This window comes from Rutilus rutilus, assembly GCF_951802725.1.
Source record: "Rutilus rutilus genome assembly, chromosome: 15".
In the NCBI taxonomy this organism is placed as follows: Eukaryota; Metazoa; Chordata; class Actinopteri; order Cypriniformes; family Leuciscidae; genus Rutilus; species Rutilus rutilus.
The window spans coordinates 32,201,004-32,225,528 of record NC_140220.1 but is presented as its reverse complement, the minus strand read 5'-3'; the positions used below and the strand labels follow the sequence as shown (position 1 = coordinate 32,225,528).

The 24,525-nt window shown below is 38.5% G+C and overlaps 1 protein-coding gene across 4 annotated transcripts; it reads right to left on the bottom strand.

The window, feature by feature from the left end:
• On the bottom strand, positions 1 to 23,549 carry kidins220b (kinase D-interacting substrate 220b). 4 transcript variants are annotated; one of them, XM_084432416.1, is made up of 30 exons: positions 23,349 to 23,549; positions 21,158 to 21,311; positions 20,964 to 21,062; positions 20,172 to 20,270; positions 19,962 to 20,060; positions 19,726 to 19,827; positions 19,379 to 19,477; positions 18,940 to 19,137; positions 18,740 to 18,838; positions 15,549 to 15,647; positions 15,369 to 15,467; positions 15,108 to 15,285; positions 14,302 to 14,466; positions 13,924 to 14,103; positions 13,588 to 13,753; positions 12,461 to 12,612; positions 12,071 to 12,360; positions 11,793 to 11,933; positions 10,161 to 10,398; positions 9,298 to 9,386; positions 8,818 to 8,962; positions 7,738 to 7,900; positions 6,526 to 6,704; positions 5,896 to 6,116; positions 4,909 to 5,034; positions 4,044 to 4,076; positions 2,885 to 3,022; positions 2,702 to 2,800; positions 1,873 to 2,103; positions 1 to 1,785 (listed from the first exon to the last, which is right to left on the bottom strand). In XM_084432416.1, the coding sequence occupies exons 2-30, from the start codon at positions 21,287 to 21,289 to the stop codon at positions 643 to 645; spliced, it is 5,202 nt and encodes a 1,733-aa protein (XP_084288542.1). In that variant the 5' UTR covers positions 21,290 to 21,311; positions 23,349 to 23,549; the 3' UTR covers positions 1 to 642. The 4 variants fall into 4 exon arrangements, with proteins under 4 accessions (XP_084288542.1, XP_084288543.1, XP_084288544.1 ...); XM_084432417.1 differs by having other exon boundaries at positions 4,044 to 4,073; XM_084432418.1 differs by lacking the exon at positions 4,044 to 4,076.
• Between the last annotated feature and the right edge of the window lie 976 nt (positions 23,550 to 24,525).

The window sequence follows — 24,525 nt, the reverse complement described above, 5'->3', positions numbered from 1 at the left end:
TTACTGTCAATGCAGGTTTATTTCATTTCATGTTGAAGACAATCATCACAAAACACGTTTTAGTTTTCAAGATGGCTGCCAATTGTACATTTAACCGCTAAGGCTAACATCACATGTCATGCAGTTTCTACTGGCTAATTTATTACTGCAGTCTGACACATGCTGGTCACTGCTTATATACTACTGTAACTACAGCACAATCACAGCGTGCAGGACAACTCAATACAACACTGGATGCTCGTATTCATACTTTTAATGGATTTTACACCAAGTTAAGGTAGCTTTATCATGACAAGGTACTACAGTATTTTCCATTACTGATTATTTTCCTACAGATCATGTGATTCCAAAATGCTTTATAGTCATTCAACTGGAGACATCAATACGTGATTAAGCTAATAATACTGTTTGGGAACTATACAGAACAATACAGAATATATAAACAATACAGAACTATAACAAGGTAGACAATGAGTGGGTGATGGTCTGATGTGAATAAAAACCACTTCAACTACACTTCACATTTAAAAAAGGTCACAATAACCACTGTTACACATATTTAAGCATTACACCAAACATGCGTTGACACCACAAAACATTAACCAGATAAGACCAGCAGACTGCAATAGATCCAGACGTCACCTACAGGATGCTTTCTCGCTCTTCTCCGAAGGTGACTGTTTCAGAGGACACTTTAAGGATCTCAGGAGGATCTCCAGGGTTAAGTCCCCTCTTCAGATGCACCACACGGATGTTCTCATTTTGGGTAGTGGCGGAGGTGGTGCTGGATCCAGGAGTTATGATCACATCACTTCCAGTGGTCATGGAGGTGGTGTTGGAGCTATCTCTGGGTTGGTGAACGTTGTTTCCTTGTTGGGCGTTTGTGTTGTTGTTGAGGGTGGTGTTGCTGGGTGTACGGTTGAGGTTATAACTTTTGGAGGAAGGCCAGCTCTCTTCAGGGCTGCTGGCCAGAAGACTGCACTGGTCCTCTGAGCAGATGGACATGCGGGCGATTGCTGGGTCTTGGAGGCCACTCAGACTACTCGGCAGCCCTCGCTTTGGGGCCGAGTTCTCCTCGTCTAGCTCAATCAGATTAGCCCTCTCAGACTGTGACAGGTCGGCCTCCTCGTCTTGCAGGGAATGGTTGGGCGAGCTTTCATTGGAGCGGACGCCCGAGTCAGAAGAATCCTTCTTATCTGAAAGGTAATCCTTACCTTTGGATAGAGATCGATCTTCAGCATTGGAGGCATTGGGCTCAGGTTTCTTTCCATCCTTGAGCAGAGGGGCATTGTCTGACTCTTCAGACTCTTCGTCATCACTAGTAAGTTTCTGGTAGCGTAAACCACCGCCAGCCTTCAGCTTCAGATCAGCACCCTGGAAGAGGCTCACCTTCTCTCCAGACGTCTTGCGTCCCAGAAGGGACTTTGATGACCCATGGTCAACCTTCTCATCCTCTTCCGTTATGGGATCTAAAGTGGCCGTGTCTGGCGAGGCGTAGTCGGTATTATCGGTCGTGGACTTGCTGCTCCCTCGTTTTGAAATGGATTTGCGCGAATCCTGGTCACCCCCATCCTTCTTCTTGTCCTCAGCGATGGAATGCATTAGCTGGGTAACAAAAGGTGGCACGGGCTTCTCCATTCCTACCTCAATCTGAGCCATGGAGGCAATGTATTCCTCGTAGGCATTGCGATACTCTGCCTGCTGCTTGTCTGTTAGCTTGCAAATTTCATTGGAGGATTCCTGAGAGTTGAGGCTGGACATGCTAGGTGTACGATGAGTTGTGGCCTACAGAAGACAAGAGATGTTGAAACAAATGTCTAAAATGTAATGGCTTGAAAAAAGGATTCCAAGAACCTGAGAGGAAACGCTTACCATCCATGTAGGGTTGGCTTGTCTAGGAGGCTCCTCCAAACCCACATTACTGAGCTCCTCAAAGCTGAGATTAAAGTTGTACATGGGTGAGGTGTCCGTGTTACCAGTTCCTCCGAGAGCGGATGCTCCCGTGTGCCTGCAAGGTTCCACCTGGCCAACAGTGCTGCTGCCTTGCTCACTAGGAGCCTCCTCATGCAGGATCTGGCTCTCCACAATACGGAGCTCCAACACCTGCAAAACATCAACTTCATTACACCGGTATCTAGGGCCAGTGTGAGAGTGTATGAGGCCTATTAACTGTACTGTACTATATCTTACATTTCTTGATCATGTACATGTATTATGTATGCCTCGCAAGCTTAAAAGTTTGGTTTTGTCTGAGATTTAGTTGTGAATTCTGCTAGGTAAAATAACTGAACTGGATAACATGGATGAGGTTTTGTTAAATTCGCAAGAATGATGTGTGATTGTCTTAAGAGCATCAGTAAGAATGGTTTCAAAATGGCAAGCCAATCTGTAATGGTCAGCCATGGGTGCCATCTTTTTCCAGCAAAATGGTTTATGAACTCATGGCTATCCTGTTTCAAGCTAATGCATTTTTTTGTATAAAAAATTAAAAGTATGTGTGTTACAAATGTATAATAATAAATAAATATAAATATAACTGTAAATATTATACATTTAAAATGAGAAATTTTGCATTTATGATAAGCATTAATATTCATTTAAAAATTACATTTCTACTTTTTCTGCCAGGGCCAATGAAAATGTTGCCAAGGCATATAGAAATCTGAAGTACTGTTTATATAAATCAGAGAAAACTACTCACCGTTGTCCTGAAAAGCTGCCAATCTCCAAAATTCATGTTCATCTCTTTCTTCAGCTCGTCAATGTTACACTGAGACAGAACTCGGCCATTTATGTTAGCCTGAGAAATCACAAAATCAGAATGTAGTGCAAAACAAGATATTTTCTTCTCAATGTACACTTTTTCTTCTTCACAAATACACACCTTCTTAATAGTGGCTGTATACTGAGAAAGCAGGTTCTGGTCGATGCCGTCGATAAGTCTGACACGCTCACAGACAACATCTGTGCTCATTGAGCTGAGCAGCATCGATGGGGTGCCTGAGACCACAGAGGCAGAGCCCTGGTACACACACACACACACACACAACACAGAACTATTAGTACCACTCAACTACATCACAACAGTGTGCATATGAAAGATCTCTGAAGCCTTCAGACTGCTACCACAAGAGATGAACCATGCAGATTTTTAGAAAACAGTTGGAAGGGGTTGCAAAAGGTCTTGAATTAAAATTCAAAGAAGAGAGGGATCAAAAAAGGTACTGCAGAGGAAAGTATGCAATGCATTTTGTATGTATTGCTGCCAGCAGGATTTCAAAGAGGCTAGTGCAAATCTAGAGTTGATAAGATGGTAAGAAAAAGTTAGGGATACAAATAGTTGTACTCAAGAGTTTGTTAGCGCTGGAGTGTCACATCTACCACCACACTTAGCATTAAGTGTTATGTAGCTTTCAAATAGCTACGTCTAATTATAACAAAACCAAACATTGTGACCTACACTACATGGACTATAAATACAGATCTCTGAAAGTCAGAGTGGCACCTGGGTTCTATACTTTTAAAGTTTTCTGACAGAATACTTAAAAAGTTTAGCATTCAGGCCACGCTTTGTGAGATGATTATTTCAATGGCTTTCGTGTAAATAGGCATCATTGAAACTGCATCATCACAACGGAAAGGGTAAAGAGACACAGATTGGTTTACTTTCATTTTTTATGAGGACAGAAGCTTGGAAAATCCAGGGGGAAAAGTGAGAATTCTGGGGAAGGAGAAGATCTCAAGTTTAATGTGACCAACTAAACTGTACATGTTAGCATGTCACATGAGTAAATGAGCACTATGTAATGACAGTGTTTTTTAATTGGCATATTGTACTTTGACTTTATATTAGGCATCTAATCTCAACTTAATTCCTCCTTCCCCACTGTGAGTGTTTAAAGAAATTTGTCCCATAGTGCATGCCGGGGTGTGAGTGTTTAGAGCTCTGGAGAGCGTTAGCATGTGTTTTTGCGAAAACGTGTGAGGAGGGGCAGCATTAGCAGAGCAGCAGAACTTAAGCCGAGTCTAAAAGGATTCAGTACCTGCTTCTTTTTCAAAGACGGTACCTTACCCTGCTTGAGGAGAGAGAGGAGAGGGGGGAAGAGACAAAGGAGGTGGAAATCGTGAGGGAACCACATTCATGTTGATGAAAGAAAGATGGAGAGCTTTTAAATTAGTCTTTTTTTTTCAACAGCATGTGGGAACTGGTGGACTGCGAAAGCCTCCGGTGAACATTAAGGCAGCTGGTGCTTGACGTCACTAGTGAAGTGTATATTTAAACACTGGCACATTGCTTCTGTTCTCACACAAATAAAGCGTAAAATGGACTTAATGCCAAACACTAGGTATGAAGCACTTTCTACAAAACGGGTACAAAATAGGGCCTAAAACTTGATTTTAAAGTCTTGATGTTTATCTGTTTTGTTGAGGCTTAGGGTTAGGGTTATAAAACATCAAAAATCAAAATTGTCAAAAATATGACATTGCTTGGGACAGGCCAAAATCTCTATTTAAAGGGGGCAGACAAACATTTGATCCATTTAAAATATTTGAAAAAAATATTTTAATGTTAATTTTAAGCTAACTGTTCTCACATAAAAAACACATGAGGTTTGCACCATTTGTGCCTCTAACGCACTACACTGTAAGAAAAAGCATCAAGTATATCTGGAACATGAAAACAGTAAAAATAAAACGATAATGACACACAAGACAAGAGTGAAGAAGAAACTTTAAATTCATGTTTATAAAAGGAAACACCTGCAGAGCAAAGTGGCACCATTAAACATTAGATGAGATAGAAAAGTATGTCAGCAAGTGAAACCCTAGCAAGAATATCTAACACTAGTGCTATGCTGTTATCTAAAACACCAAGTCTAGCAGCTTTTGTTCATGACTAGTACTTACAGGTCCAACGCTAGGGTCCTTGGGATAGCCAGTTTTAATGAATGGACGTGGAAGAACATGAGGAGGGAAGGAGCTGCCAGCGTATTGCTTGTACGGCAGCTGGTAAAGATGTTGGGGGAAATATGGCTGAGTGACCAAATGTGGAGGAAACAAAAGTTAGGGAATGAAAATATAACAGAAAATCATAAATAAATACTTGCTGGAATGTTCCAAGTTCAATACAAGGTAAATCAATAAACAACATTTATTGATTATTTCGACTTTGCTCTTCCATTTTGAGAACCTTATTGTAACACCATTTTTTCCTTTTCTTTAAGAAAATGTTTTAACATTATGCCACAAATGCTGTCAATAGAGCTTAGCTTGTATTGAATCTGAAAGATTAATTTACATGCAAACACGAAAAATAATGAGGTGTCTAACACTCACACACAAAAACACACATTCTCTCTAACAGGTACAAATGCGTTAAAAAAATAAAGTTCATTAGGTGGAAATGTGCACAAACGTGTAGCCTCATAAACAGTTGTGTGTTTTTTTTTACATCGGGGGCTGAACTTAAGGAAACAAGGCTGAACGCAAAACCAAAAAATATAATGAAGCTAATATGAAGTAAAACAATAACTGAAACACGAGGACAGGGAGATGATTGAAAAATTGTCTGGGTGGGCATGTGGAAATGTTTGGCACTGAGGCTGGAATACTTTGAGAGGTGTGTGCTCATCCAAGGGACCTCCCTCATCAGTTAAATGAGCCGATGTGCCTGGTAGAGCTCAGCTCCCTGAGGAAAGTTACGTCTAAAACACAGCTGAGTCATCAATCTACACTTGACACTATTTATCCGTTTTAACTGGACCCAATTCATCACAAATGTCCCCCAAAGAGATGACAATAATCGAATGATATATTAAAACAAAAACACAGTTTCTGATTCAGTTTAACCTGTCAGAAGTTTCTTTTGTGCGTTATTTGTGCAATTACACTCACCCTATTGTAGAACGGGTGTTGTGGCCCAGCCATGCCGCTGAAATAGGCGCTGTGGGGCTGAGAGGACACACCCGGCAGGTTATACGGGCCGTTGTAGGAGGCAGTAGGGGAACAGGTCGAAGACTGCTGGCTGTAGACTGAAATAGGACGGACCTCCTGCAAAGGTAGCGTGGGATAGGTGACGCCACCCATGTTCACCTGCTCCCGTGCAGCACGCACATCTGACAAGACAGTACGGAGATAGAAACTGTGAAATACATGCTTTACAACATACAGAACCACGGTGGAAAATATACATATTATATGATCTTTTATTCATTTTCACCAAAATTTGGGACGTGATCATTTAAATAAAGTTTTTTTTACATGATTTTTTTTAAATAACTTTAGTAAATAAACTAAAATTCTTCATTTAATACATATTTTATTAAAATTAAATACATTAAAATTAAGTCAGAATGATTAACAAACCGAGTTAGCAAATTTAGCCTAAAACATTATATTAATTATTTTAATAAAATAAAATAAAAGTACACGGTTAAACCTACATTAAGGTAGTAATAGTATCAATAGAGGCCAGCTAATGTAGTTTGGAATCAAATGTGGTTAGTTTTAAAGAAAGATATTTACCTGCAATAATCTCTCTGAGTTTGGGATCTAAATTAACGGTGCAGGGGAGAAAGGTGCGGATGTCCCGAACCGCAAGCACTGGAGTACGGGAAGACAGGAACACCTCAAAGCTACGGACATCCCCATCGATCTCCAACAATGGCTCCACGTCTTTAGTTGTTGGAATATTCTTGGAGATCCTGTCAGGCAGTACGTGAAAGATGCAACTTGTGAAACATGAGGACCATACTAATATTTTAAGGTTTGTAAAAGTTACTTCAGCATGTGTGGAGCATCCATCACGTTTCCACTAAAACAATGCAGGCCTTGTGAGAATGACTGTTTTATCTGGCAAGGCTCTCAATGTAATTTATGCCAGGCTATGTTAAAACCAAAAGACATGATGGTTTTACTGAAAATGAAAATGATGCTGATATAACTCAGCATTAGCAGCACAATATCTTCATTTCATTTTGTGTTTCTGGGGCACAAACTGCTTTAAGAGTGGAAGAGTGTGAAGACAGCCAGTATCAACACAATACAGCAATATTACTGATGGTTTGGACGCCAAACCTCTTCATAAAACCACAAACTTCATATGTTTTCACTTAAACAGACCTAAGGGTTTTCAAAAATGCTCTATAAAACCCCTCAAAATGTCAGAATACACCCATGCCGTGAATGCATTTACTTCTCCCTTTATATCTGGGCACAAACTGCACAGTGATGGTACGCTGTGTGTAAAGTAAACATGAGTGCAGTCAGAACATTCCATAATCATTTCATATCCGACAACGACACAAGTCTTACATGAATAGCATCATCTGACTAATCACCATAGGGAAGCCTATCTAATGATCTGGGCCTGCTTTCCTTGGCTTCATCTGACATTCTGTGGCCTCCCATTATTTGTTTTCCAGGAAGCTTCCCAAAGGAGACATTTTTCTCTAGGACCCTAATGGGCTAACGAACAAACTACATGCAAAAAAAATAAAAATAATAATAATCATACATGACAAAAACAAGCATTACATTGCAGTACTCTGATTAAAAGACTTTTTTTGTACAGATCAGCAACGATCTCAAGTTGTTGATCTCAAGTTAAGGCATGTATGATGTGTCTGACAATCTGATGGCATTTTGAAAGGGCTACAAAACTACTGTGATAAAGCCTGTGGTGAAAATTAGCATAGCATCACACGATAATTAAAATATTTCTTTAAAAGCCCCTACCTTTCATTGATGGTTTTCAGAGTGTTCTGATCTGGGATGCCGTCTGTCTCTTCTAGGTACAGTATGAGCCAGGATGTACGATATGGCCACTGCTCAGTCAGGTTGATCCAGGACGCAAGCCGGTCCCAGCTAAAACTTATCTGATTGGCCCTCAGCAAGCGGCCTAAACAAGAGGAGAGCATTTCATGAGTACAGATTTGATGATTTCATATCTAAAAAGTTCCTATTCCATTATGGTGACTACAAAAGTTCAAAGGTTTGGGGTCGGGAAGATTTTAAAAATGTTTTTGAAACAAGTCTCTACATTTATTTGATCAATACAGTAAGATTGTGAAATATTATTACAATTTAAAATAACTGTTTTATATTTTAATACATTTAATACAAATTTAATTTGTTCCTGTGTTATACTGAATTTTCAGCATCATTACTCCAGTCTTCAGTGTCACATGATCCATCAGAATTCATTCTAACATGATGTTTTGGTCAAAAGTTGAAAACAGTTTTATAATTTTTGTAAAATAATTTTTTCATATTTTTGTGGAAACAGATCAGGATTTTTTTACATGATTTTATGATAAATGTAAAGAACAGCATTTTTTGTAACATAAATGTCTTTACTGTCACTTTTGATCAATTTAATGCATCTTTGCTGAATAAAATTATTTTTTTAAATCGTACTGACCTTAAACTTATGAACGTTAATGTAATGCTGAAAAATTTGTGACTAGATTTGCCTTTTTAAAGAGGCATATTTCAGAGTAAAACAGATATTCAAAAAGAAAAAAATAGGGTCAATAAGAAAAGAAAAAAAGAATTTGGATTGTGAAAGGTGGCCATTACTAACCAGACTAAACAGACAAGACCTAAATAGACGTTTGGCTATTGGTTAACATTATCTAATAGCTTAAGGGACGTCTGCAGAAATGGAAAGTTATTTCAGAGCAAGAGCAAGTTACTACATTTTTATTAAAGATTACACCGAGAATTTCTTTTCTTTGTAATAACATGCAATGATAAATAATTGTATAAACATGATCAAATCTGATTTCATGTTGACCTTAAAGCGTGAATGCTGACCTGTGACTGAAACAATGTTGAGCAGTCTCCTCATAGTCTGAGGGCTGATGTCACTGAACCAGTCCTCAGTGACGAGCAGTTTTGTGAGGTCAAAGGACATCTGACGCGTAACTGACCTCTGCATCTGTCGACGGCGATAAGTGTCCTGAGGAGAGATCAGCTAGATTTAAATCAATAGCATCAAGGAACACGGGGAAGGAAATGTCAAGGGAAAAATTTGGAAACATTTTGTGATATGACCACATCATATGGTGGAACATTACTCTCATTGGATTAGTCAGACAAACTGCACAAGCGCAGACCATGGGATTGCCAGATAGGATGAACAATTTAATTTGTCTTTGGAGTAAAAGTCATCATACTATTGTAAACATCAGATAAAATTATTATCATATAACTTTTAATCATTTTCATAATCCCTAATTATTATCATATAAGTAGCTCTCTGACAGAAAAACAACAGCATATTTATCAGCTTACCCTGCGGTTAAGTGTCGTCTTACTGCCAAACTTGGTCTGGTCGCCCAGGCTGTTCTGGGACAACTTTCTGTCCAGCTCCTCATGCCAACCTATATCATTAAAAAATATGTTAAGAAAATGGCTTTGCGATTGGTTGTGATTTTTGTCATGCATCATTTTACTTTCAACGAGGATTGAAAAACTACTTTGAAAGTACATGTTAGTCAGAAAAGGGTTAGAGCAACCATTAGACAATATGTTAGCATAAAACACACAATATATTTGGCATACACTACCGTTCAAAAGTTTGGGACCAGTAATAAAAAATAAAACAATATTATTCAGCAAGGATGCATTACATTGATGAAAAGTGAAAGTAAAGACATTTATAATGTTACAAAAGATTTCTTTAAAATAAGTACTGTTCTTTTTAACTTTCTATTCATGAAAAAAATACTTGAATACTAAAATAATATATCATGGTTTCCACAAAAATATTAAGCATCACAACTGTTTTCAACATCGATAATAAGAAATGTTTCTTAAGCACCAAATCATCACATTAGAATGATTTCTAAATTCAGCTTTGATAAAATTCGGCTTTGCCATCACAGAGATAAATCACATTTTAAAATATATTCAAATAGAAAACAGTTATATTAAATGGTAAATACAAAAATCTCAATATTACTGTTTGTACTGTATTTTTGGTCAGATGTATGCAGCCTTGATGAGTCATCCTAAAAAAAGACAATTAAAAAAAACCTTACCGACCCCCAACTTTTGAACAGTAGTGTATATCAGCACTGTGAAGACTAGTTAGTCACTATTTGAAACAACAGACGTTTTATTTGCCCCCCCCCTTATCCGATGGTAATACAAACCCTCAGAGTTCCCAGCCTCTCCATTAGCAGGAGCTGGCGCACACATCTTCTTTGCACTGCTGAGGCCGCGGCTGTTGAGGAAGACGGGCAGGTGGACAATGTTGCGCATGTAGTCGTGGCCGTTGATGTTGGAGTCACGCAGCACGCTATTTAGATTCTGGTTAATGGCTTTAATGATGATGTGAGGATCACTGGCGAAGACGGAGATGAAAGGACCCTTGGAGAACAGCACTCTCACCTGATCAGAAGGACAATTTTGATAGGTTTTTGATACAGGTGATTTGCTCAACACTAAAAACACATTTTATAGAAATGACAGGTGCCATCTTATAAATTAACTCCATCTAATTTACTTCACATTCACTAGATTCTCAATCAGTATCCAAGTATTTCTTTAAAATGTATGATCGCATCCTATGTAGAATAGGTCTGCTGAGTCATGATGCAATTGACTAACTGGATATGGGATGCTGCTGGTTACCACTAAAACAATGGTTCTGTTCAGCCTTTGTTAGACTAGCAAAAAAAACAGTTCTAGGAGACCATTTTCTAAGAACTTAAAGGTGCTCTAAGCGATGTTGGGTGACGTCACTTCTTGTTGACCCTTCACGACCCTCCCTCCTCCTCATCAGCCCGTCCCCTCCCCCTCCCTTCCGTGCTTCCTGAAACAGGCTTTTCTGATGTAAATTCAGGACTTTGTGCGACTCCTTCTCCTTTTCCCTCTTCTTTGCTATTTGTTCATTGGAACATCGTCTCTTTGGTCGTGTGTCGGCCATATCAAAATTCAAGAGAATATTGTGTTAGTCGCTGTCTAGGACATCTCTCCTCTAGCTAACTTCCCTCTTCATGCTTCTCTCTCCTCCACTCCCCACACCCCCCTTCACGTGCACGCGCACTAACCCCCAACCGCTGCCCCCACCCCCATCCCCAAATCATTCTTGTCGGTTATTGGCTGGAACACTGTTTGTTATGTTTCGTGGTGCAGGTTGGCCTAGTTTGTTTTTGTTGCCGTTTGCGGAGCCTGGGTGGGCTGTCTACAGAGATCGCGTTTTTTTACAGTGTGTTCAGGGGACAGGCAGCTAGCGGATAGTGAGGAGATGTTTGCTGTATGTGACAAACAATGTCAGCCTAAAAAACATGTGACATCGCTTAGAGCACCTTCAAACAGCATGAAGGCATCGCTGTACGACAAATCTGATTTCAAGTTTTGTGAGAGATTTCATGGCTGACAACCAGAAATAATGGATGATGTTTTCATAAACATTTACCTTTACATTTCACAAACTAACTATTATAGTATTTATTAATATTTTGAAATAACTTTTATTTAAAAATTTTCAGTTGGCATTTTAATTTTAGTTATTTTGTTATGTGCTTTTTTCATTTTTATCATTTTTAACTATATCATTATTGCATTTTTATTTCGGTTCTAGTAATTTAATATTACTTTAGTACTACTGCTTAAACTTACTTTATTTCAGTTAATTGCCAATGCAACATTTTCTTCTTTTTTTTATATTTTATCTAAAAATTTTTTTTTTTTTTCCAGCTTCATTTAAATTAACGAAATTAGTATCTAATAGTTTTAGTTAACATCAACAACATGTTTTGCGCAAAACTGTTGGTGCTCACCGTGTCTAGCATCTGTAGCACTTTGTCCTGTTCACAAGAGTCCAGACCATCAATGATGACCACTAGACGTGTCTGGTTCTGGGTAAAGCCATCTATAGTCTTGGCCATCTTAGCCATGAGCTCCACTTCATTCTTCAAGACCTAAGAAAAAAGTATTAAAAAGACTAAAAATGTCAGAATGGGGGTCATTATGTTAACAAATTCACCCTTTGTGACACTGTGTACAAACACCACTACGTAGCTCTGTGTATAGGTTACCCAGAAACCTGTCAACTAACCTTCATAAAGCCCTCACTTTTCAGCTTGTGCATCTTGTTGGCGGCACTGTGCAGCCTCTTCCTCTGAGAGTTCAGCACTGAGTCTGTCACCTGCCACCATGTGCGACAGTTAAGCAACAGCGCCAATCCAACAACACTCGCCATGGAAACCAGCACTGCGTTCACTGTCTGGTTTTGCCCATCCACCTTGAAGACAGCCAGCAGGGCCATCCCCACGATCAAGCAGCCCAGGATGAAGAGGAAGATGACAAAGGATGGGATGCAACATGTCTTCTTCCACTTCTTTTTACCTGAGGGTAGACACGGTCACAACAATAAATTAATGTAAATATAGATATATGAGTTGCCCTATAGATCCTGTATAGTCGTGAATGGTTAGGTGGCCTTTACCTTGAGTGTCCTCAGTTTTGAAGACTCTAAAAAGTCTGGTGGCCAAGAAGCCAAACTCTCTCTCACAAGCATCCGAGAGAGTAGCGATCATTTCAGCCATGGACGTCTCCCCACCCACACTGGATAACCTGTTATAGTCTGTGAACAGAAACCTGACAGAAAAAAGTGTTAATTAAAAACACTCATGTATATTTATATATTGTGACAGGACGGCTGCCTCCCCCTTATTATCACGCCACCCTGTCACTTAAATCGTTGTTTGCTCCTCCCACCACATATACATACACATACATATACATACATATATATATATATAGCTCTTGAGCAGAAAATGGCAAATGGGACACTCTAAAGTTGGGTGCACACTGTGCGATTTTGACCACGATTTGGTCGTCTGAGACAAATTTTGCAAATACTAAAAAATCCCTCTGATTCTAGGCTAAAATCTGAAGTCTTTAATCGTTAGTTTGACATGTTCACTGACAGCCGATTAATGACCGTTGCGATCAAATTTGACTTCCGACGAAATTCTGGCAGTGTCAGAAGATTTGACTCACAGTCCTGCAGTGGGACTTCTCCAACGACGACTGTCAAATTATAAACATTTTTCAAGACAAGCTGTGACCAAAATTAACGTCAAAGATTTCTTTGCAGCCACCATTTCAATCCCGAGTGTAATTCAGCTCACTGTCACCGAACTTGTCATTGATTGATGATGTAAAACTCCACACAAGAAACTCCTGCGTCCATTTTTAACGCGTCTTAATCATCATGTTCGTACAGTCTGACAAGCAACAATCGTAAAGGACTATTATAAATCGCACAGTGTGCACCCGGCTTAAGGCAGGGGTCCCAAACTCAGTTCCTGGAGGTCCTGCAGAGTTTAGTCCCAACCCTGCTCCAACACGCACACCCGTAGTTTTCAAAGAATCCTGAATGACTTGATTAGCTTGATCAGGTGTGTTTAACTAGGGTTGAAGCTAAAATCTGCCGGACTGTGGCCCTCCAGGAACTGAGTTCTGTACCCCTGCCCTCTTGTGGAAATCACACCACATCCACTCTTTAGGACAGGTCACAGGAGCTCATTTTAATGGTTGTACAGTTTTATGCAGAATGTGGGCAATTACCTGACAGGCAGTGCACGGGTGGTCTGTTCCGGCAGCTCTGGTGGGTTGACGAACATGAGTTTGAGCAGAAGCTCCAGGTATCCAATGTGTCGGGCCAGACGGGTGCTAATGACCCATGCCCAGTTCCAACTCTCACCCTCACGCCTGCTCCCAAAGTACACAACCACTGTGTAGAGATACAGAATATACACACATTCACTCATTCACAATACCTTTCAAGGGTTATTAATTTAATTTAGTTTCATTTGATATCATTCATAACTCAAGTATGACCAAAAGTTCCGATTTTTTAAGAACTTATGTTGAAACACTGAATAATGGACCAGTTTTTCTTACCAAAGAACACATAAAGTAGTGCTAGGATGCTGAGAGAGATGGAGATAGCCAGCTTGGGATCCACAGTGAAGCCGAGCACAAGCGCTACAGAGCCGCACAGCAGGACAGATAATAACACAACCAGCCAGGAAAACTGGAACAACGGCTCCACCTGCTGACCTGCAAATGTCTTCATCTCATCTGAGAAAGAAATATGAAGATTTATCCACCAATAAATATACACCACATGCAGCGAACTGAACTCTAATAAACATTCCAAGCTCAGAAATAGCTAAAAAGCTAAGTGGGTACGTGCTGTACATGACTAAACTTTGCTTTAAAATATCCTTTTCAGGTCACTTTCCTTGTTTAAGTTGAGTGATTTTAAATAACGCTCACCCTCTAGTTTCTTGAGCAGGAAGGACTTGCCACTTCCCCACTGGGCGTACAGACCCACACAGATGGGCGGCTGCATGGTGGGCTCACTCAGGATGTCTGCCAAAGCACTGCTGTACAGGTCATAGCCCAGCATGTCCCCATCTGACTCTGTGGGGGACAGATGTCCTAAAGGGGACAACATAGAGAGGGGCAAAAATACACACAGGTCATTCATAACATACACAGTGAATGTAGCATAATTTAATGCTGACATGCAACTAAAGTAATTAAAACATATGTGTACTTATTAAGGTTCAGAACTTCAGAGAACAAGTCTCTGGTTATTGTAGTTCAATAAGACTGTGGACCACAAAGTGGACAATAAAGAAACAAACATACAATTCAACCTGTTTGGTCAAATTCATGAACAAATTACTCTTACGTGTCAGTTCTTTTTATTGAAGTGAACTAAAAACAAAGTGCAACTACAGTGCAACTTCATTGCCAAAATGAATGACTCTGAGTCGGTTCTTTAAATGAACAGTTTAAAAAGATGAGTTAATGATTTGAATCAGTCTGAAACACTGCCGTGTATTTGCAGAGAGAGAATTTATATGCAAGCAAAATAAACATGATAACTGAAATAAACCCAAATGTATGAGAATTTAATCAAACACAGAATAAACTCAAATGAATCAGAATGGAATTAAATAGAATCTTGTGAATCAGAATGTAATTGAATCAGGAAATCTGTATTGATACCCATTCCCAATGATGAGTATCAATCAATAGTTCAGCTCATGATGGAGATCTAGTCCCAGACTTACGGGCTCCAAAAATCTGGGTGAGGATGCTCTTCTGGTGACTGCAGTCGATGTTGTAGGGTGTCTCTCCAGCCTTGTTGGGCCTGTAGAGGAGGCGGCCATCTTTAGGGTTACGGAGGAGGAGCTCAGCCAGCCTGCGGCTCCGTCCACGTATGGCGATATGAAGAGGGGTGTCCCCTTTCTGTAGCCAAAGAGAGCAGAGACTTAAAGTGCAATATATTATGTAAGTAAATTAAGTACATGAAATTGTGACTGATGTTTTACCTTGTCCACTGCAGAGACTTTGGCCCCTTTGTCCAGCAACAGCTCCACTATATCTATGTTTCTCATCTTGGTGGCTTTAATTAGTGGTGTCTCAGAATCCTAAATACACAAAAATACAGACTCAAGACTAGCTCATAACAGTAAAACAATCTCTTGAACATGAGTCTTGATGTTCTTTACTTTAGTGGTGGTCTCTGTGTCTGGATTGCACTGCAGTATGTCTCTAACCATGGTTGCATTGCCTTTCTCTACAGCCCAATAGAGAGCAGTCTTATTCTCCTGTAAAAAACAACAGTACAGTCATTTCAATTTCCCATAACTTTTATACATCTCTCATTTGTTGTTTATAGTAGGGCTGCACGATTAATCATTTAAATCCTGATCACAATTTCTGCTTTTCTCGATTAATTAAGCATAATCATTTGCGATATTGAACCGCTGGTAATGAGCATTTCAATTATCTTGCACTGGAACCAAGCCTACACAAGCTTTTAAACTCGGTCAGATGTCAAATGTCTGAATTCCCCAATCAGAGCTTTTCACTTAAATGGATTATTATACATTTTCCAAACAGTCTTTGATCATCTGAAACATCAACAAACAATTATGTTGGCGTTTACTGATCTCCACAGCGATATTCTGCTCAAATAAAAGAATAATATAGTCAGCATTTCCTCACAAGGCCTCGACTACATAGTTTGCGAATGTGTTTGCTGAATAAATGCTCTGTGCTACAAAATAGTTTTTGTTGTTTTAATAATAAAAACATTAACATAGTTTGTAATTATTGGAATGAATAAAATAAAATAAATGTAAAGAGCGTGTTAATGTACATGATAAATATATTAAGGCGAGACACGGCAGGCAAAAACATAGATTTTTCATGCAGTGGTCAGTTTTGAGATTTTGGCCGAGTTTACTCCTTCAATATGTATTCTTTCAAGCTGCTATAAAGAAAACGCTGAAAATATACATTACGATGTTTATTTTATTACATTTTGTTTACTTGCGGCAGTAAGTTTCTCCCGAATTTACCAGGAAGTTAGTATTCCAACGCGACATGCCGAGCTCCGTCTGTTCACTGAAGTCTGTCATGTCCGGGATCGTTGTAAAGCTCTGAGTCTCATGCACAACGCTATGTAAACCAAATATGGGCATTTCCTTTCTATCAGTAACCAATCGTGAAAGTTCTAAATGAGATTTTGTCGTTAGCTTTAAATACCCCTTTGGACAATTAAATCTTTAACTGCCGTTTTCTCAAAATTATTTTTTTGCGTTTTTTTGTCATTCTCCAGTAGAAACATCTCAGCCTATGTAGCACCTATGTACACCAAACTTTCCAGTTATACACTTAGCAGTATTCTGAAAATCTGTTCAGAGGGATTTGTTAATAAATCATTCCTGGCCTGATTTATGTGACATTTTAATTAAAAAAAAATGGTGAAAATCGATATTTTAAGGCTATGGACAGTATATTTTGATTTCCTAGTTAATGAAAGCATATATCCTGAAATCCCTCTGAACATCTTTTTTCATCTTGTGTGTAATCAAAATGAAAAAATTATTTTGCTTCTGGCTTTATCATATTTTCAGATATATCTACTGAAAAAATATGCAAAATTGCACATATTTAATGAGATAATACCTAATTTGCATAATTAAACATAAAAATTTCAAAAACTTGTAAAACATTTTTTATTAAAGGGATACTCCACTTTTTTCGGAAATATGCTCATTTTACATCTCCCCCAGAGTTAAACAGTTGAGTTTTACCGTTTTAGAATCCATTCAGCCGAACTCCGGGTCTGACGGTACCACTTTTAGCATAGCTTAGCACAGATCATTGATTCTGATGAGTCCAGTAGCATTTCTTTCAAAATGACCAAAGAGTTTCAATATTTTTCCTATTTAAAACTTGACTCTTCTGTAGTTAAACCGTGTACTAAGATCGACGGAAAATGAAAAGTTGCGATTTTCTAAGCCTATATGACTAGGAACTACTCTCATTCCAGCGTAATAATCAAGGAACTGTGTGGCTGTACCATGAGTGCAGCAGGCGTAATGATATGACGCAGCGCCTGAAAATAGGTCTAATAGGTTAGACAAACTTAGTCCCGGTCACGTTGGAAGAAGTTACCGAGCTGGGGACTATTTTCAGGCGCTGCGTCATATCATTACGCCTGCTGCACTCATGGTACAGCCGCACAGTTCCTTGATTATTACGCTGGAATGAGAGTAGTTCCTAGCCATATAGGCTTAGAAAATCGCAACTTTTCATTTTCCGTCGATCTTAGTACACGGTTTAACTACAGAAGAGTCAAGTTTTAAATAGGAAAAATATTGAAACTCTTTGGTCATTTTGAAAGAAATGCTACTGGACTCATCAGAATCAATGATCTGTGCTAAGCTATGCTAAAAGTGGTACCGTCAGACCCGGAGTTCGGCTGAATGGATTCTAAAACGGTAAAACTCAACTGTTTAACTCTGGGGGAGATGTAAAATGAGCTTATTTCCGAAAAAAGTGGAGTATCCCTTTAACTTGTGTAAGTAATGAACTGAGGAAGTTTCATGGTGATATCTATTATTTTAAAATTTTACCCTATTCACCTGTAGTGTCTCGCCTTAAAGCAAACTAAAATTAAGAGATGTATCTGTCGTAATTGGAACTGGCCAGTTTTTGCTCCAAACACATGATCAGCAACCGGACATTTTTATTTTTTTGGACCGATCTCTGTTCCGGTCTGTTCCCTTTAATGTTAATAAAACAACCAAAAACGAAGAGAAAAATCACGCACTGCTCTGAGAACTTTAATAGTAGCTTTAATAAGTATCAATTTATAATTTATACAGTCTATGTAGTGTTTTATTTGTATATTTGTTCATTTAATTTCTTTCTTGAATGCTTCTGTTAAATACACCTACTGTGGCTGAAAAAATAAAGCACTGTTTATTTCATTTCTATATTATATGTTGTGTATATGTAATGTGTATTTTTGTTCTTATCTTTTAATAACAAAGAAAATAATGACAAAGATTTGTATCTTCGCCACTTTGGCCTAAATGTCTAAATAGGGACTATGTTTAAATATGGACATTAGTTTGGCTGTAATGCTCAGTCACTTGCAAAGTAGTAAAACCAACATGAAAAAGAATTGTGATAAAATCGTGAATCGTGATTTTCCTGAATAAAATTGTGATATGATATTTTTGCCATACTTTCATTAAAGTGCAATAATTCTGATGAAATGTAAAAGGAAAATTCTCAATAATCACGATTTATCATTTTTGAGCAAAATAATCGTGATTATCTGTTTAACCGTGCAGTCCCAGTTTAAAGTATTTTAATGCATATGATGTAACAGGCATGTTACCTGGCCTCTAATGTCGATGTCTGCATACTTATGCAGTAGTGCCCTCACAATCTCAACATGCCCACCTCTCACAGCTCCAATCAGCACAGTGTCTCCACTCTAGAGGTTTAAAACACAACACACAATGAAAATACTTTCTCATCCAGTACATCCGTTTTACAAATATCCGTTTGTAAGGTTTATTGTGAGGTTCAACCCACCCTGTCCGGGATGTTGACGTATGTGCCGGCATCGAGCAGGTCCTGCACAATCTCAGTGTAGCCCTCTTTAGCTGCGATCATGAGAGCTGTGTTTCCATCCTTATCAGTCATGTTTACATTGGGGTTCCTCTTCAGAAGCTCTTTAACCACCTCTGTGTATCCTCCCTTCACAGCTACGATCAGTGCCGTCATGGAGTTCTGAGTGGGAAAGATGAACAAAATAAGACAAACAGTCCCTCTGGCTACTGATGTAATGCTTCTAAATCAGCAGTACATCAGTTTTTCTAGTTAAAACAAAAGCTCTAAAATATTTTACACGGTAGAAATTAAGGGTAAAAAAATATTTATTTATCCTTATGCAGTAAAATCACAAATTGGAAAAGTCATATGGCCAAATGTGGACAAATCGGGAGCCTTAGAGACAATGATGAGCACATACCGCCCCCTCCTGGTCAACATCAGCTCCGTTCTCCAACAGGTGCATCACGCAGTCATAGTGGCCCTTTCTAGCAGCCCAGATCAGTGGGGTGGTGCCATACTAAAAATACAAAAAGTACACAGTTTTAAAGTTAAAAATGCTGGTTTTTACCTTTAATATTTTTACCAGTAACACAAGTTTAACACAAATTAAATCTATCAACAGCAACTGTGGCATGCTGTCGATTACCAGAGAAAGTAATGTTGACTTCGGCTTGTAAGAACAGAACAATGCACTTACAATGGAAGCTTGTTTTCAACTCGGAAACATTCATTTAATCGCAGTTAGGCAGGATTGGTTTAGCTCACCTTATCAGAGCAGTTGACTTTAGCTCCATGCTCCAGCAAGAGTTTCACAATCTCTGAATGGCCTCTACCGGCTGCCCAGATAATGGGGTAGACGCTGTATTGCTAAGGTAACCACATCAAAAGTATGATCAATTTTAATCGATGATTGCATATATTACATTTGGATTCATTATGATTTGTATGTCTGTGCTTCTCTCATATGTGGAAAGGCAATTGATAAGTTTTTGCATCTTTACCAGTCCAGTGGTGATTGGGTTTGCTCCAGTGTCCAGCAGGATCTTGGCCACCTCAACTCTATTTTTATATGACGCCCAAGTAAGGGCGGTCCAACCCCCCTGCACGACACAAAGCCACCTCATTAAGTTGATAACGTAAGAATGTGTTCTTTATTAAAATGTGATTATGGTACTAAACAAAGCAGATGTATTCCTTTTTGATTTTCTCACCGAGTCTCTGTGCTCAATATAGGCACTGTTTTCCAGCAGCTCTTTCACCACCTCCACATGCCCCTCTTTAGCTGCAGAGATCAGCGCGGACCAGCAGTCCTATCAGGGAAAGGCACAAAGATGGGTCGCTATGGAAACTATTGAACCACTGGCAATGTCGCCATGGGAACAGTGATGGAGCTACACTACAAAAAACAGCCCTATGGCACAGTTATAATGGGCACTTCACCTTATACAGAGTATAAATATATAACAAAGATAAGTCTGAAAATAAAATAAGGATATAAACAGGCTTCAGGATATTTCAGGATAGTTTGTGACATCTACTATGATCAAATAATTAATAATATATATATACATTATTTTATTAATTATTTGATCATAGCAGATGTCTCAAAAAACTATTTTCCTATAACATTATAATAAGCTGCTGATATATGGCTATCCATAATATGAACATCGATATACCATAATGTGTAACTTCGGTCACACTTTAGTTTAGGGTTCAATTCTCACTATTAACTAACTACAAACTATGACTTTTGCCTCAATTAACTCCTAATTACTGCTCATTAATAGTTGTTAAGTTTAGGTATTGGGTAGGATTAAGGGATGTAGAATAATGTCATGCAGAGTAAGGCATTAATATGTGCTTTATAAGTACTAATAAATAGCCAATATCCTAGTAATATGCATGCTAATGAGCAACTAGTTAATAGTGAGAACAGGACCCTAAACTAAAGTGTTACTGTAACTTCCTACCAACTCTTATTGTAAAGCAGTTTTTCTCACCACATCATCCAAGTTGACGTTTGCTCCCCTTCGGATGAGCTCTTGAACTATCTCAAGACTGCCCTGCTCCGAGGCCAACATCAGAGGAGTCTGTCCATTCTGTCAACGACACAACGAGAAAGACATATACTTGATATCTTAACAATTTAGCTGAACATCTTAAACCATGTTTGACTTTTTCCGATGCAACTTACATCGCTTCGACCATCCACCTCTTTGAACTTATCTAGATGGGCTTTTACAGCAGCCAGATTTTCTTCTTCCACGTAGCTGAAGAGGTTCTGGATGGCCAGAGTGGTCATCTTGATGGAGGTTGTGGTGTCCATGATTGCTAGTACCTAGGACACCCTGAGTAGAAACTCATTTAGTCACTTTCAGTACATAAGTTGTGAACAGAGACCTAAACTGCATATCACATTAGGTTGTTGGAGGATGAAAGAAAAAATATAAGTAACTGATATGAAACTCTTTGAGATTAAGTGCTAGAGATGTTAAATTGAGTTTGAATTCATGTGACAGGTGATACCAGAGCATTTGTACTCAGTGCAAAGAACAGACGCAGGCAATGGACTTTAAATGTCATGAGAAAGGAGGCTGGCACAGATAAGCATAACACAGCATAACATTCATTTTGTCCAAACATCTCCACAGACTTATAGGTTTTCCCGTTTCCCAGAGTTATGTTGAAAATCTAGGTACGCCTTTCGAGTTGCGGGTCAAATTTACCCTAATTGGTTTCCATGCAATTCACCCAAAATCAATGCTACCAAAAAAAATTATGATTTAAGAAAAAACTGAGCATTTTTTTACTAAATTGTAGCTTGTCGGTCAAAAAAAATAAAATAAAATAATTATGACCTTTTGTGTAATGCCAACTTGTAGTGATTATTTGCACACTGAGGTGCAAATAACAACAACTAAGAATAAATATCATGTGCTTTGTATGAATAGCCTAGTATTTATTGCTATTTGTACTTGGTGTGTAACTAGCCTCTACCTTTTTGTGTCTGGTTCTCAAATCTTTGACTTCGTGAGGGTAAATATATTAGTCTTTAACAAGCTACAATAAAGGTTTTCTGTTTTTGGGGATTTTTTTTTTTTCTTTGCTGTTTTTCAAAGTGCTGAATTGCATGAAAATTTGGTGAATCGATGTAACCAAAATGTGCAGCCTTTCAAAAACACATTTACATGTACATTTATGACCCTAATTGAAAAAAGACTAATTGACCAGTGTTTCAAGCACTTTAAAAATCGAGCGTAGATCAAACTGACCTGCAACACCGGGGCTATTGCAAATAATTGTCTAGCGAACAGACAGCATACTCTAATCGACCACAAACCAATGCAAATATGATTATATTAATATAGATATTTTACAGCATTTGACCTTTATTTGACGTGCGCCAGTATGTGACCCTCAATTTAACCTTCAACACAGGCTGTATAAAAGAGGGGTGGGGGAAACAGACGGGAGCAACAAACAAACGGACAACAACAAAGAGAATATGGCAGCTGAGGTAGGAATCCAAGCAGCTTTCAAAGCTCTATCTATGAAACATGACACCAAAGTTATTCTTATAAACCACTATGTGACACAATGCTGGACCCAGCACAGCGTCACACTGTCCTCTGCTTGTGTCTGAATGCCTGCAGATTGCTGTCTGTGACTGCTGTCTGTCTGCTCTGGAATGGCATCATGCGTTATTTATGGCGACCAAGAGTGGTTCACACCTAGTCTACACAACAAGATGCTGAGATGATTGACAGCCCCTGCAGACATAAATTATAATGGTGGATAGCACACTATATTACATACATTAAACTAGATAGATAGATAGATAGATAGATAGATAGATAGATAGATAGATAGATAGATAGGCTAGACAGATAGATATATAGATAGATAGATAGATAGATAGATAGATAGATAGATAGATAGATAGATAGATATGGCTAAAAATAAATAAATATATATATTGTGAGATAAATGGGACCTGGGTGAATAAGAATCCAAAAACAGTACATTATATCTGCATGGTAATGCCTATTTATTCTGGTATATTTGACTAAATATTATTGTACTTTGATATTAAAGAATGTATTTGTAGACATAAATAGGACGGGCAGTGTGTCTTGTCGACATGTTGATGTACTGACTCCCTATGAGAGACTAGCCAATTAGATAATCGCCATCAAAACAACCCTAAACAGATTAACCTTATCAGTATCACATAAGCATTACAAACATCGCTGTGAATGTTCAAATACGCTCAATTCTACAGTTCGATGCTCGTTACTATCCAGCTTATGAACTGTCAATCATACGCGGCATCAACGCACAAAAGCGATTTAAACCTTACGTCTGCCTTCAGCTACGAGACGTACCTCACAGAAAAGAAACGTTGAAATGCCCTGCTGTCAGAAGATCCGTTTAGAGATGCGTATTTCTCTCTTGTTTTTCGGTCTACGGAGCTTCTTTCTTCCTATTCACCATCTTTAACAACAGCCATTTTGAAGAAGCGAAGCGCTGCGCGAGCGAGCGAGCGAGTCTCTCTTCCCGGGCGAGTCCCTGACAACACACGGTGTGACGTCACCGCTCAGCACATGAACGCACGTGATAGTAAATTATAAATATATATGTGTGTGATAGTTTAGTGTGTAGACTAGTTATATATAGACATACTGTTATATATAATGTTACATTTAATGTCAGTTATATGTTACTAATATTGGGGGGTTATGTTACATTACACAGCAGTTGTAGCCTAGCCTAGTCATTGTTATTATGGATTATATATAGTCTTATGTATTTTATCCTCCACTTGCTTTTATTATTTCTCAGTGCATCAGTCTATGAATGTTTCTTCAACTAAAGCCTTTATTGAAACCTTACCCTGTGACCTTTCAGAAAATAAACTTATAAACATAGGTTACTTTTCACACTTTCACTAGTTTAATGTCCAACGGTGTCATTTGCAAACCAAAAACATGTAATTTCCACCTAAATTATGTGTTGTGTTGTGTTTTATGTCATTCTGTGGCCAATGGCCAACTTCTTTGTTTTGCTACTGATTTCATGGCTGACTTTAATACCCTAAATACACAAAAATGCATAATTTGACAAAAATAGATATTGATTGTAAAGATTCTGTTCATAGTGTGATATTTTTGCATACATAGTTACATTTGCCTGTAAAGCGCTTTGAGAAAGCAACTTTTAAAGGTACTATATAAAATAAATGTAGTATTATTATTATTATATTTAACTTGATTTTTCTTTTCCTTCACACATCACATCTCATTACAGCTCTTCCCTGATATGCTTGTCTCCAAAGTAAAAATCTGCCCCGGGGACACAAAAAGTGATTGTAGTACAAGTAACATCCCTATATCATGTCAGCAAGATCAAGTAACTTATTGTTATCTGTAGTGGCACAAAGTACATGGTTTATGTCTGCAGAGCAAAGAGCAGATTGCTCAGGTGGATGCATTTGAGAATGCAGAAGGCTAAATTATTAATATGTTTCAAACATTTCACTACAGATTAATTAATGTGTAACTA